The 13343-nt window shown below is 42.9% G+C and overlaps 5 protein-coding genes across 5 annotated transcripts; 2 read left to right on the top strand and 3 right to left on the bottom strand.

The window, feature by feature from the left end:
* Positions 1-1107: 1107 nt before the first annotated feature.
* Positions 1108-1939, top strand: LOC137586820 (small ubiquitin-related modifier 3-like). The gene is made up of 3 exons (XM_068302987.1): positions 1108-1260; positions 1516-1632; positions 1706-1939. The coding sequence occupies exons 1-3, from the start codon at positions 1243-1245 to the stop codon at positions 1847-1849; spliced, it is 279 nt and encodes a 92-aa protein (XP_068159088.1). The 5' UTR covers positions 1108-1242; the 3' UTR covers positions 1850-1939.
* A 102-nt stretch (positions 1940-2041) lies between these two features.
* On the bottom strand, positions 2042-3001 carry LOC137586855 (UPF0488 protein CG14286). The gene is made up of 3 exons (XM_068303035.1): positions 2738-3001; positions 2530-2664; positions 2042-2408 (listed from the first exon to the last, which is right to left on the bottom strand). Exons 1-3 carry the CDS (start codon positions 2934-2936, stop codon positions 2098-2100), a joined length of 645 nt encoding a protein of 214 aa, XP_068159136.1. The 5' UTR covers positions 2937-3001; the 3' UTR covers positions 2042-2097.
* Positions 3002-3157: 156 nt separating this feature from the next.
* Positions 3158-8702, bottom strand: Ankle2 (ankyrin repeat and LEM domain-containing protein 2). The gene is made up of 9 exons (XM_068303085.1): positions 8500-8702; positions 8035-8277; positions 6959-7153; positions 6033-6886; positions 5817-5969; positions 3992-5749; positions 3773-3924; positions 3568-3699; positions 3158-3504 (listed from the first exon to the last, which is right to left on the bottom strand). Exons 2-9 carry the CDS (start codon positions 8237-8239, stop codon positions 3375-3377), a joined length of 3579 nt encoding a protein of 1192 aa, XP_068159186.1. The 5' UTR covers positions 8240-8277; positions 8500-8702; the 3' UTR covers positions 3158-3374.
* A 40-nt stretch (positions 8703-8742) lies between these two features.
* On the top strand, positions 8743-11455 carry mRNA-cap (mRNA-capping-enzyme). The gene is made up of 6 exons (XM_068303089.1): positions 8743-8815; positions 8901-9184; positions 9291-10253; positions 10340-10752; positions 10850-11046; positions 11121-11455. The coding sequence occupies exons 2-6, from the start codon at positions 8978-8980 to the stop codon at positions 11246-11248; spliced, it is 1908 nt and encodes a 635-aa protein (XP_068159190.1). The 5' UTR covers positions 8743-8815; positions 8901-8977; the 3' UTR covers positions 11249-11455.
* Positions 11456-11504: 49 nt separating this feature from the next.
* Positions 11505-13203, bottom strand: Dus2 (Dihydrouridine synthase 2). The gene is made up of 3 exons (XM_068303090.1): positions 12928-13203; positions 11916-12872; positions 11505-11850 (listed from the first exon to the last, which is right to left on the bottom strand). Exons 1-3 carry the CDS (start codon positions 13148-13150, stop codon positions 11600-11602), a joined length of 1431 nt encoding a protein of 476 aa, XP_068159191.1. The 5' UTR covers positions 13151-13203; the 3' UTR covers positions 11505-11599.
* Positions 13204-13343: the final 140 nt, after the last annotated feature.

Below are 13343 nucleotides of genomic sequence, written 5' to 3'. Positions count from 1 at the left end.
TGCTGAAAATATAAGACTAAAACACCTTAGACTTTTTTCACAAGCAAAATATCCAAATTAATACGCACATTTAACAGAAATAATGGTTGTTCTTTCAATTGAACTGATCTCTTATATTTTATTATTATTTATTTATATACGGACAAACGGGTCTCCATATCCGAAACGTCACCGCTGCATTCTTGAGCCCACTTGACAGGCTCCCCGAAGAGCTGTGATTCTTCGATTTCAATCAGAGCGACCATTTGATTGGGTTTCGATGCACATGCAGGAGGTGCCGCAGTCAGGCCGCTGGCATGCCTATTGTTGAGGCTTTCATAAAGTTTAGGTGGCGGATCACCTGGCCATTGGCTGCTGGTGGTCCGCTTGATTTGTGAAAGAAAAATGGAACAGCTCCAGCAGATCCTGGCGGTTGCATTATTTGAGGCCCATCATAGAGGGTCCAGCTTGCGGCGAGCCACCACAGCAGAAGAATCTAGGATTGACTTTCTCTTCAGCAGTGAAAGACTGATGATGCTGTTGTTGTTGCTGTGATTGGTCCGTGTCAGGCATCTTCTTGACTGGTGCCCACATCGGCTGGCAAATCCCCACCATTGCGAACGAAGTGGCTCGACTGCCGCCGATTGCAAAGTGCTGCTGGTGGCTGGTGGCGACAAAGTCGGTATGGCAAGCAATTGCCATCACCTGAAACTGGAGCCCCACCCGATTGGGCTTTTGGTGGTGGCACAATTGGATGTTGAAATTCCTCATGGATGGCCAATGGGGACTACTTGGCCATCTGATGCCGTCGTGTCCTGGACAGGAGCACATGTGGCCACCTGTCGCTGATGACGTTCTCGGTCTTGAGCTTCCTGAGCGGCGGCAAGTGGTTGCAATTGCAATTCCCCATCTTCTCGCAGTTTCCAGAAGAAAGTCACCTTTCATCGACTGGAGATAAAACAACTTTAAATGAAATTTAAAAAAAGTGCACAAATTCAAATTCGATTTTCGATTGGTTTTGTTTCGATAATGTTGATTAACCGATAAATTTTGCTCCGAAATGTCGATTAATCAAAAGGTATCGATTCCAATTTCGATACTTGAGTAATTTATCGAATATATAGTCGGCTTGTATTTAGCGTCTTGACAGCTCTAGTTTAACATTATCAACTTGACAACCCTAATTCACACATTCTCAATTTTGCGGCTTTGCAGCGTTTTTTCTTTCTTTTTGTGAATAAATTCAAAGTATACAGCATCAGCATGTCGGAAGAAAAAAAAGTAAGTAAAGTAGCAACAAAAGCATATAGAATGGAATAGAGGCTGGCCAAAATGTTAAACAACGAGAAAACAAGAGCATGTGGATGGATGATGCCGGCCAGCGGCAGCCACCACGCTCACATATACAAGCGCGCACACACACGAATGTAAATGATATACAGTTAGATGGCATGGCGGCGGCATCTATTTTGGCGTTTACCAAGAATTCGACTTACAAATTTTTTTGCATTTGTTTTTTTCTTGTTTTTCTTGCAGACTGAAACTGAACACATCAATCTGAAGGTCCTGGGACAGGATAATGCAGTAGTTCAATTCAAAATCAAGAAGCATACTCCATTGCGCAAACTAATGAATGCTTATTGCGATCGCGCTGTAAGTTCTTAATTCTGCCAGCTTACCTTGATATGATTATAACTATGTTTCATACTCTTAAACCTCTTCACAGGGCCTTTCCATGCAAGTGGTGCGATTCCGTTTTGATGGACAACCAATCAATGAGAATGACACGCCCACCTCGCTCGAAATGGAGGAAGGCGACACAATTGAAGTGTACCAGCAGCAGACCGGTGGCATGGGCAAACCCTTCTGAGCTTTTGCAACTCCCACCGCTATAACTTCAACTAAATTTTAAATCTTAGAGTTAATTCAAAGTCTAAAATATATTCCCAATAACTGTAAACATTTGTTGGCTTTGGAATTTTCTTTTCGGGTGGGGAAAAGAAATCGAACATTCTATGACGAGATGAAACGATAAAGCCTGATACATAAAGAAGTCTCAGGGTTGGAATAATTCTAATGATTACTACTCGTGTGTTTTATTTTGTAGAAAAATGCAAATTAGCCATTCAGCTTTAATCCACTAATATTTATATCATTAGGCTGGAAATCTTGCTCTTGATCAACAACAAAATTAAATTTAAATGGGCTTCCTCCTGTCGTATCCGATGAAAAGTTAATTTGAGCGGTTTCCTTTGGTGTCACGGATTCAGGCGCGGAGGATGATGAATTATTTTCACAGGGATGGGAAAAGTTGAATCGAAAATCTTTGCCAGTTGTAAGTAATGCTGATCTCTTCACAAAACTAGACTTTTTGCTAGTTGCGTCTGTTGATGCTGCTGATGGTTCGGTGAATTTAATTTGTTTGGCAGCTACATAAAAGTAAAAGAGACAGAGTTAGTTACAAAAGTACTGACAAGGAAATTTTCCTATGTCATGCATTAACTCTAACTCTAATTTGCCTTATCTCAAATGCAATGAAATTAATCTCACCTAGTCCCATTTTTTTCTCTTCTTGTTGCATTTTAGCCCGATAATCGCCCATGGATAGCTTCATCACCTGCCTTTTTTTAATAAGCGGTGCAGTTTGACTGGTTAATATCTTTAAGTTTTTGGCCGTATCCTCAGCTTGAGAATGATAAAGATAAATACATAGTTTGATAATTTTAATAATCACAGAGTTTACAAAACGAATACGCACCAACTTTTTGACTCAGTTTTCCGCTTTCAAGAGCCGCCTGGAGCTGGTGAACACACCAGCACAATTCTACTTCGAATTGTATGTTACTGTCACCATCGAATCCTGCATCATTTGCTGTTGGTGGTGTTGTTGGCTTCTTAAGAGCACCGCTAATTGGTGGCGGTTTGTTTATAGATTTTGGCGTCTTCCTACGATGCATATTCTCACAGTTTAGTTAAAATTTGTAAGCAAAATGTGCTTTCTACGGCAATAACAACAATTGGAATGGGGTTGCCACCAGCACAATGATACACAACCGTTGTTGCCAGATGTCACATTTTGGACACAGCTGACTAAAAACCACGCGGGCTCTTTTAAATTACATTTTGTATTTGTCATTTAATAAATTTTAGAAAATAAGGTAATTGAAAAATAGTTCAGTGAATTTTAATATTATATTCATAAGTTTACAAAAAATTAACAAGTCTGATCTACAAAAATCAAGATCTAGACCTTTATATTAATTGGTTTTCAGTTTATTTTCAAATATTCCAATTTATCAACAAAAAAAAAATTTAAGACGCATTCATAATAAATATACATCTATACAAATTATAGAATAATACAATGTTTTCAATGGGCTTTTTATTTAAAATGCTTAAAATAGCGGCACTGCCTCGCTAGTGCTGCCGCCGTTTTGGCCAGCTTTGAGTGGTCGACCTCCACCATTACCATTTGATGAATAAATGGGTTTATGGGTCTTTTTTATGTTTCTTGGCGAGGGAAAGCTAAAAAGAAACACAAAACAAAAGAATTACTACTGCGGGCGGCGGCGTTTACTTTGTACTCACAGTTCCATTTCAGCTGTTGAGAAACTTTCCATGGCTGATTTCCAGGCATGGACATGCGGCAAAGTTTCCTTCTTAATATCGACATGGAATATGGCATTCAAGACATCCAAATCCCGTTTGGTTGGCTCTTTTCTACAAAAAAAAAAAAAAAAAAAAAAAAATATTAAGTTTGAATTGAAGAAATAAGAAGGGGAATTGTACCAACCCAAAGATAAACAGCTCATAGCGTGGTGTTGCCAACTCATCCAATTGGATCGAATGCCGTGGAGAGAGATTGCTGGGTGGCGTTAAATAGAGATCCTCTTGTTCATCATCACTGCTATTGATGCTGTCCGAAGCACTGCAGCGGCAATCGTACTGAAATAACAAATTTAATTATATGTAAAAAATTAAATTGTTTACACAGACACAAGTTTTCACTCACATAGAGCGTTCCATCATCATCATCATCGCTGTCTTCACCAGCAGCACCATTATCATCATCGTCATCATCATCACTGTTGTTGTTGGTGCTGCGCCAATCGGAGAAGCATGACTTTTTACCAGACGTCACAACAGCCATATTAGTCATTGAGCCAACACGTAAAGTGGCGGCCGTTTGACTCGTCAATGGTTGCGTCTGCATGTTGACTTGGGCCTGATTGTGCGCATGGTTTTTGGCCTGTGCTTGAGCAGCACGATACGATTCCGTACGTTTTCGTCGGCTTGTCTTGCGACTGAGATTCGCGTCCCAAATGCAGGCACAAGACTTTTCCGCCTCCCAGGCTGCCGAACATAAATCCTCTGTCTTTAGTGCATCGGGTGATACGGCTTCAGCAGTCGATACAGTTGTTTCAAGCATAGACCGCAATCCGGCGCACACACACTCCAAATGTTCACGACGTTCGCCGGCAAGTTTAAGTAATTTACGCAGCATTTGGAGCAATTGCAGGCACATGGCAACACTAACCTCCTGTGAGTGGGCTATATAGCTTGCCACCAAATGGGCAATGCGTGAATGCACTTTGCTAAAGTCGACGGTTAGGAAACGGCTATCATCCTTGAAGCTCACTATAAGTGATTTCAGTCTTTTAAGTTCCGATAAGAGTGTGTCATTAATGGACACCATGTTGCCTATATTATTGATGATGGTCTTGGTAATGCGTTTGGCGAACACTTGTAATGATTTCTCTACACAGGTGTACGGAGTCATCACCTGAGTAGTTGTCGTGATGGTGGTTTTATGGTTGTTGGTAATATTCGTCAGTGCGCCACTGGCTGCGGCGGCTGCTGTAGATGAAGACGACGACAATTCTTTATCCAGACCATCCGCCACTAAATCTAAATATTGATCCAATTGGGCGAAATTCCATAAATTCTGATCGGTTAATCTTTCTGATTGTGCTTGCTGCTGCTGCTGCAAGAGCAGCGTCTGTTGCTCCTGTTCGGATTTCTCAAGTAAATAGCTCTCTAGGCAATTAAGACCATCCGGCGTGGCAATATCAACAAATGAATCCAAAAAATCCCAGTATTCCCGCCATTCTAATTGTTCGTGATGTGCCAATTGTCGCCCCACTACTTCCAGTCCCTTTTCAATGTCGGAATTTTTAATATGACGCTCGAGAAAGCTATCATTCCAAGTGTCATCTAAGCCATTTCTTGGCGATGAAATGTCCATCATCGAATAGCTGTGTAAATCGCCTGCAATTGGTGATTGGTCGCAATCCTGATTATTGCGATAGACCTCAAACAGATCTCGTTTCATCTGTCTTAACGGTGTGGCTGGCAAATCCAATAAACGACGTTTTCCAGCCAACATCTTTAGGCAATTATTGTTATTATTATTCTCGATGCAGAGAGATGGCGATGAAGGCGAGGATTCCTGTGCATCTATTGAATTCTCGACAAGCAACTTGGGACTGAAGAGCACACGCCTGCTAGGAAGATTGGGACTACCATTGCCATTGCCATAGTGTGAGCTCCTGTTGAAAATAGATTTATTTGGCGTTGTCTTCACCGGTGAATCGTAAGGCGAATGAGGCGTAGCAGTTAACGGCGATATCGTGTTATTGCTAATACGCGGTGGTGTCTTCCAACGGCGATAGAAATTGTATGCCGTGTCTCGTGGCATCGGACCAGCCACAGCGCTTATGGCCAGATCCACACTAAGTCGTTCGTTCTCCTCACATTTCGACTGTAATAACTGCAAGTCAAAAATAAAAAAAGCTCGTATATTTAATGGGCAAAAGATCAGGTGTTCCTATACTTACAGGTTGTTCGTGGGGCGTATACGGTTGACCAACTTGAGGTGGAAGCTCATTGCCCGCGGCCCGTAATACAGGCACATAATAGGGATCAGATAGCAGAACTTGCAGTTTCCTAACTATCTCCGGTCCAGCATTTGGTGCACGATAACAAATTATCTGAAACATCAAATAGTTTAATAGTGAATGGTCTTAACATATTAATTTATTATATTTACTCACATCTTTTGGATATTTGCCCTCAATGTTGGCTAAGGATTTGCATTGTGGATACGATATAAGGACTTCAACCATGGCCACATGACCATTTTTTACAGCAAAATGCAATGGCGTCTCGCCCCGTCCTTTATCTGGCATGTTCAAATAGTAATCCAATATATTATCATTCAAAGCCGCACACATTTCGCCACTGCCTTTTTTGCCGACAAACAGTTGGGTAAACTCACGATCGGCAAGAATTTTAAGTAACAGCTCCGCAACACGAGCCTGATTGGTTTGTGCACAAATGTGCATGGCATTATAACGATATCCCTCCTTAAGGCTTGTCGGTGTATCACCATTGCTAATGATATAGCGTGGATTCTCCCAGACAATGCGTTTCACGCGAGAGACATTGCCGACCTCGATTAATTTGCGGAACTCGACTAGCTCCTGTTTGGTGGGTGCACGGAATGCTTGACGCTCAGCGTTAATAGAAGACAACGCCGACGAGGAAGAGGAGGAGGAGGAGGGGACTGTTGCTGTTGTTGTTGACGATGATGATGATGATGTTGTTGCTGCTGAAGACGTGGATAGAGATCCTGCTGACTCCTGTCTGCTCATGGTGATGCTATTATTATTATTGTTATTTATATTATTATGATGGTTGGCAGTAGACGATTGGTTTGAAAAATTTGCTAGCAAAGAGCAAATGGAGGAGAGGGGCGAACCGGCGTTCCCAGCATTGCTTCCACTAGTTGGGGATGAGCTATACGACGACCAATTGGCGGTCGCACCGCCATTGCTGCCATCTGTAGAGTTATTGCCTCCGGCGGCACCCCTCAGGTGGTTATTACTCGGCGAATGTGGGTTAGTCTCTGTGTAAATACATATTGGGAAGGCAAATTTGTCTCGATAATTGTCAATTAATTATTCAACAAAATACTTACTGCTAGCCGACTTGTTGTTGGATGACGACGATTTTCCGAAACGCTTCAATGATTCGATGCTTTCGAAACCGAATTGTACATAGCTTTCCGCCTGCTCACGATTTGGAAATTCTCGCAATCTTCCCTCTTTATAGATGCGCAGCACATCCAGTGCCTTGGATTTTTCCATGAAGATGAGCCAAAGCGGCGAGTCCGCTATGCAGAAGCCAAATGAAAGAAAACACAGAAATAAGTAAGTTAAGACAAATTACTTGACGTTATTGGTCACGCCACGCAAAAACTGGGGAAATCACAGACCAGCCAAGAAACTTGTGAAGCAAAACAAAACCAAAGAGGAGAAAATGCGGGCCGCGTGGGGGCAAGGCATGATCAACTGCGTCTGACGTATTTCTTGGCACAATGCCGGGGCCCAAGTGGCTGTGTTTTATAGGGGGTATTATCAGAGAGGAATTAACTCAATTAACTACATATATAGGAACCAGGAAGCAACTGAATATCAAAATGATTAGCATCATCGATATCAACATGACGGATTGCAATTGATAAGTGTTTCGTTTGTTTATTTTGGGCAATAAGGTCTAAATGGTCAAGCATCACTCTAAACAAGCTGACAAAAAGCGCGTTTTCCAATGCTCCTGGGGCCTTCCAAATACATTTGTACACTTATCCAAATAGTGTGTGTAAACAACTTAAAATTGATTTGCTTAGAAATGTCAAATATTTTGCTGTTGACATCCCAGGCCCATGGCATATATAAATATGAATCCGCCGGGGTGGCGATCGAATTGCGTATCTTTAGAGGTCTTTGTACTTTTTGCGTATGCCTTGGCATATTATAAATAAACATTCAAAAAAAAATTATGTGTGTCGACCAGCAGGCAAAATAAATAAATAAGTAGAGTAAACGGAGAGAGATGTACAGAGAGAGAGAGAAAGAGAGAGAATAAACAATCGAAGGAGATAGAGGCAGCAGTGTCAGGTCAAGGTTCTGGACAAAAGAACTTAATAATTCTTACACACCCACTCACACACTGACACACGCACACACACACATAGGTTATATTGTAATTCCTTACGTGGATATTCGGGATCCTCGTATTTGTAATCGTTGGTAGTATCATTTGACCCAGTAGCCGTCGAACCCGTTGCCGATGTTCCTGCTCCTGCCATCACCTCTGGAGATGTTCGTATATTGATAGCCGCGATAGATCCTGCACACTTGGCTGCTGTGCCCTCAAAGCCATCCTTCGATGGCGGAATGTAGACGCCAAAGAACGACATCTTTGGCTGGATGAGAAGAGTATGAATGCTGCTGCTTGCTGGCGTTTCCACAAAACATGTCAGACGGCAGATCGATCCCGTGGCACCAACAAATGATGGCACGCAAAAGAGCGAGATGGAAAAAGAACATAATGGCGAATTAAACAGTTAGTTTTTTTTTTTAATCTTTATTGCTACCGCCTTCGGTTTCCTCTTCCCCCCCTAAATGACGCGATTGCCAAATTTCGCAAAAAAATGGCGTCGTTTGGTTAGCGACTTACCGATTTGTTATTTTAAATGAATTTCAGCGGTTTATGTGACATTCTCTAGTTTCCACCGATGCTTTTTTCTCAAATTCAAATAGACTTCGTTTCCAATTGTTTTAGTTTTACCTTTTTATGTGAAAACAAAATTTAAACAAAAAAGGAATTCTTAAACAGACATTTCTAAAGGGGCTGTTTGTTTTTGTGAAATGTTTTCCAGTGTTGCGTACTGCAAGACTTTGTGGGTTGTCGACACTTAATAGTCCTAAGGGTGCGAGTAATAGTGCTAAGGGTGCGAGTAATAGTAACAGAGCCAACATCTGTCATTCCTCTGGTAATTAACAATTAACATTTTCATAACAGACTCAATTTTGAGACCGCAAAAGACGACGCATGAATTAAAACTAAATCTAATTTAGGTGAATTTCAACTTATTGTGGTAAATAGTGACAACAGCAAAGAGGATCGGAGCATCTGGGTGAGCAGCACCATCGCCATGTCAGATTCACATCGAGAGCGGGGTGACCGCGGCTCTGGTCCGCTGCCAAATCGATGGCTTTACTGTCCACGCAAGAGCGACACAATCATTTCGGAACGCTTCCTTGCCTTCAAGACGCCTCTGAATCAATCCTTTCAGGACAAAATGCCCATAGAGTGCACCTTTCGGCCTGAGATGCTTTTTGATTATTGCAAGACACTAAAGGTAAAACCAAACATTTTCTGAAGATGTCTAATTTCGTTTCCTAATTTCTGCTTTCTCTGCCATTTCCTCTACCCATGGCGTTCATTTTGCACTGCACTCTATTCAGCTCAAACTGGGTCTCTGGGTGGATTTGACCAACACGAAACGCTTCTATGATCGCTCCATAGTGGAGGAGCGTGGCGCCCAATATATTAAGCTTCAGTGTCGTGGTCATGGCGAGACTCCGTCGCCAGAGCAGACGCACAGCTTCATTGAAATTGTTGATAATTTCATCAATGAGCGACCATTCGATGTAATTGCTGTCCACTGTACGCATGGGTTCAATCGCACAGGATTCTTGATTGTCTCCTACATGGTGGAGCGCCTCGATTGCTCGGTGGAGGCGGCTTTGGCTGTTTTTGCTAATGCTCGCCCACCAGGCATCTACAAGCAAGATTACATTAATGAGTTATTTCGACGCTATGATGATGAAGAGGATGCTCCAGCAGCACCGGAGCAACCCAACTGGTGTCTGGAATACGATGATAGCAATGGCAATGGCAACGGCCATCATGACCATACCGAGCACAACAATAAAAGGCGCCATCATGACGATGCCTCCACATCCTCAGCGGGTGGAGAAGAAGATGCCGGCGAGGATGACGATCAGGGCGAAGGTGAGGCTAGTGGTTCATCTGGTCCAGCTGGTGGGAGTAAAAAGAAACGACGCCGCGAGATGGTCATTAAGAATGCCCAGTTTATGGAAGGCGTTCCCGGCGTTACACATTTCACGGATCAGTCCCGCTTAACTGAGCTTCAGCGTAAGGTGCAGGACTGGTGCCATTGGGAAAGGAGTGGATTCCCTGGATCACAGCCAGTATCCATGGATAGACACAATATCAGAAGGCTTGGCGAGATTCCCTATCGTGTGTCATGGAAAGCCGATGGTACACGCTACATGATGCTCATAGATGGTCGGGACGAAGTATATTTCTTTGATCGCAATCACTCCTGTTTCAAGGTGGATAATGTCACATTTGTGAATGGCAAAAACCTAACTGAGCATCTAGAAGGAACGCTTCTTGATGGGGTAAGTCTAAAATTTGCCGCAATACAAAGAACTCAACATAATAAAACCTAAAATTCTTGTATTTCTGCTTGTGCTGCCGACGCTAGGAGATGGTGTTAGATAAGATTGGCAAAATGGTGACACCTCGTTATCTGGTATACGACATTGTTCGCCTCTCCAATCGCGATGTTCGCGAAGAGCCATTCTATCCCAATCGGCTCAAATACATAGAGGATGATGTGATTAGTCCTCGCATTTTGGGCATGAAGCAAGGCATTATTAATCAGCGTCTGCAATCGTTTAGTGTGCGCAGCAAAGGATTTTGGGATATCTGGACGTCTGGTAGTCTATTGGGAGAAAAATTCTCACGTACATTAGCCCATGAGCCCGATGGACTGATCTTCCAGCCGTCGATGCAGCCCTATACAGCTGGCGTTTGCTCCGATGTCTTCAAATGGAAACCACATGAGCTCAATTCGGTGGACTTTCGCCTAAAGATCATAACCGAAAGCGGCGAGGGGTGAGGCGATAATGAATGATATGACTTATATATATATAACAAAAACAAAAAAAAAACATTTGAAGAATGCCAATACCAAATCCTTCCTGCTTCGCAGGTTGCTCACCAAAAAAGTGGGCTTCCTCTATGTGGGCGGTCACGATGCAGCATTCGGCCGCATGCAGAAGCTAACCCAGGAGATACGCGAACTGGACAACAGGATTGTTGAGTGCACAATGAATCAGTATGGCAACTGGGAATTTCTTCGCGAGCGCACAGACAAGAAGCTACCCAACAGCTATAATACGGCAGTTGGTGAGTACATATGAAAATCATCTAACAGTTTTGATGTTTAATAATCTTTTTCTCTATCGTCTCTCCGTTTTTAGCCGTTGTGGAGAGCATCAGGAATCCGATAACCAAGGAAAATCTATTAAACTATATAGCCAATTATGGATTTCGCGACGCCATGATGCCGCCGCCACATCAAGGCCAACAGCGAAGGCCTCAGCACTAACTAAAACCTACATCTACTCCTAATCCTCCTCTCACTCTGTTATTGTAACCAATTCCTATCTTGATCCTGCATTACCTTTACCTCTTTTTGTCCTGCATCTCTTTTTCTATATTTGGACCGACCAACCCACATCTACATCATCCAGAACAGACAAACAACTCTAGGAATATTAAAATATTAATAAAAAAAATAAGCCCAATAATGTAATTATGACTGGAATTCATCTTAGATTTAAAAATGACATAAATGTCTGATGTCTAGTCAGGAATCTTTTATATAATGTTCTCCTTATCGTCCTTCTTCATTATGTTACTGTATAATTCGTCTAGCTAATACTTAAGACTGCATATCTTAACGAATAAGGCTGCCATTATGGCGTAACAATTCTTCATCCATTTGTCCCATGTAAAGTAGAGCAACCAGGGCTGCGCCCTGTTCTGCTTGTTTTTTGTTCTTCTCCCAGAAAGTGCTGCTGAAACGTTGGCCATCAAATAGACAAATGGCTCGAAAGAGTTTATCACATTGTTTCGTCTCATAGGCTGGTGGGGATTTAGACAAACGACCGGCGTGAACATAAAGGCGGGTTTTTGGTAATTCCATGTCTGCAATAGATTAAAGAGGTTAAGAGGACCAATTCGAAGACAACAAACATGGCACTATAACTTACCGCTCTGATATGTAGAACGCAGAAAGGCCACATGGCGACAAATGAGACCAGCAAGGCGATCTTTTTCCTCCTCCTCTTCTATTTCTTGTTGCAACTTTTGCCTTTTGGCTGGCTGGACTTCAGCACGTCCCACATTGCCCTGCTCCTTTAGTTCTAGTTGGCGACGGCGGCAATAATCGCCTAGTTGCCAAATCTCACAGATTTGCTGCAAAGTCTGACATTGAAGAAATTGTTTGCCACGAGGCGTCTCTTGAAGCTCACGTAGTATGCTCTGCACACAATATTTGGCGTTGTGAGGCGCATTGTCATAGTCCACACAGAGTCGCAGATATTTTGTGATTATTTCATCCATGGGCAGCAGACCCTCTCGACGAAATATACTAACATTAAGCTGGGCAGCACGTGCCACCATTACGCTTGCAGCACCACATTCCAACTGGAATTTACGCAAATCGTCATAACAATGCATGTGACGGGAGCCGCCATTGGCTATTACAGGAATGGTAACGGATTGTGCCACCTGCCGCAAGACGTCAGGATGCGGCTGATGTTGTGGCCGTTCATCGCGTGTGCGGGCATGAATGCCAATCGCTGCAATGCCAGTGGCAGCTAGTTTTTGCACCAGGGCGATTGTGTCATCCACGTCTGGCAAAATGCGTATTTTGCAGGTGACAGGTATCTCCAGGTTTGAGCATAAGGTCGACAATATATGGGCTGCCTTGTCGGGTTCGGCCAATAGAGCGGCACCCATGCCACCTTTTATGGAAAATTCCTTTGGGCACCCCATATTTATGTCCAAGCCAGATATATCCCGCTGTAGCAGCTTGCCGACAGCTAAGGCGCGTTCCGCATCACTGGTGCCCATCTGCAAGACCAACTGAGATGTCTCCTGGGCACAAGTGCGAAACACGATTGTCCCGTCCGATGGATCCACATAGTCTACAGTTCCCAATGCATCTGAAGAAAAATACGGTAAATTAGCTATTGGGACATTTATCCGACCTTTACTTACGATTCGGTCTCCGTATGCTCTTAATAAGCTTTAGATCAATCAACTCCTCAGTGTAGACAATATCCGCTCCCATTTCCAGGGCAAGTAGGCGCATCGGCAGCGTCCCAACCCGCACCATGGGTGCCAGTATTAGTTTGTTACTATATTCCAATCTTTGACGTGTTCGCATTTTATTGATCCACCACCAGTTGGATGCCGCCTTTGTCCACAAACGTTGGAGCATGAAAGCAATAATAATGTAAATTCGACAATGTGATTGCAATCAGCTGTTGGTTGGAGCGTTTCCAGTGTGGCCATATTTTTTAAACCATATTTTGTATACATACACTCTATTTGCATACTCTAGAAACGCATTCGCATGCGGTGTATTAGTTTAATTGAGAAATCAGGGTGAATTAATTAAATGGACTCTGTTT

Source organism: Drosophila tropicalis, unplaced genomic scaffold (assembly GCF_018151085.1).
Source record: "Drosophila tropicalis isolate 14030-0801.00 unplaced genomic scaffold, ASM1815108v1 contig_158, whole genome shotgun sequence".
Classification (NCBI taxonomy): Eukaryota; Metazoa; Arthropoda; class Insecta; order Diptera; family Drosophilidae; genus Drosophila; species Drosophila tropicalis.
This window is presented reverse-complemented; position numbering and strand designations above follow the sequence as displayed.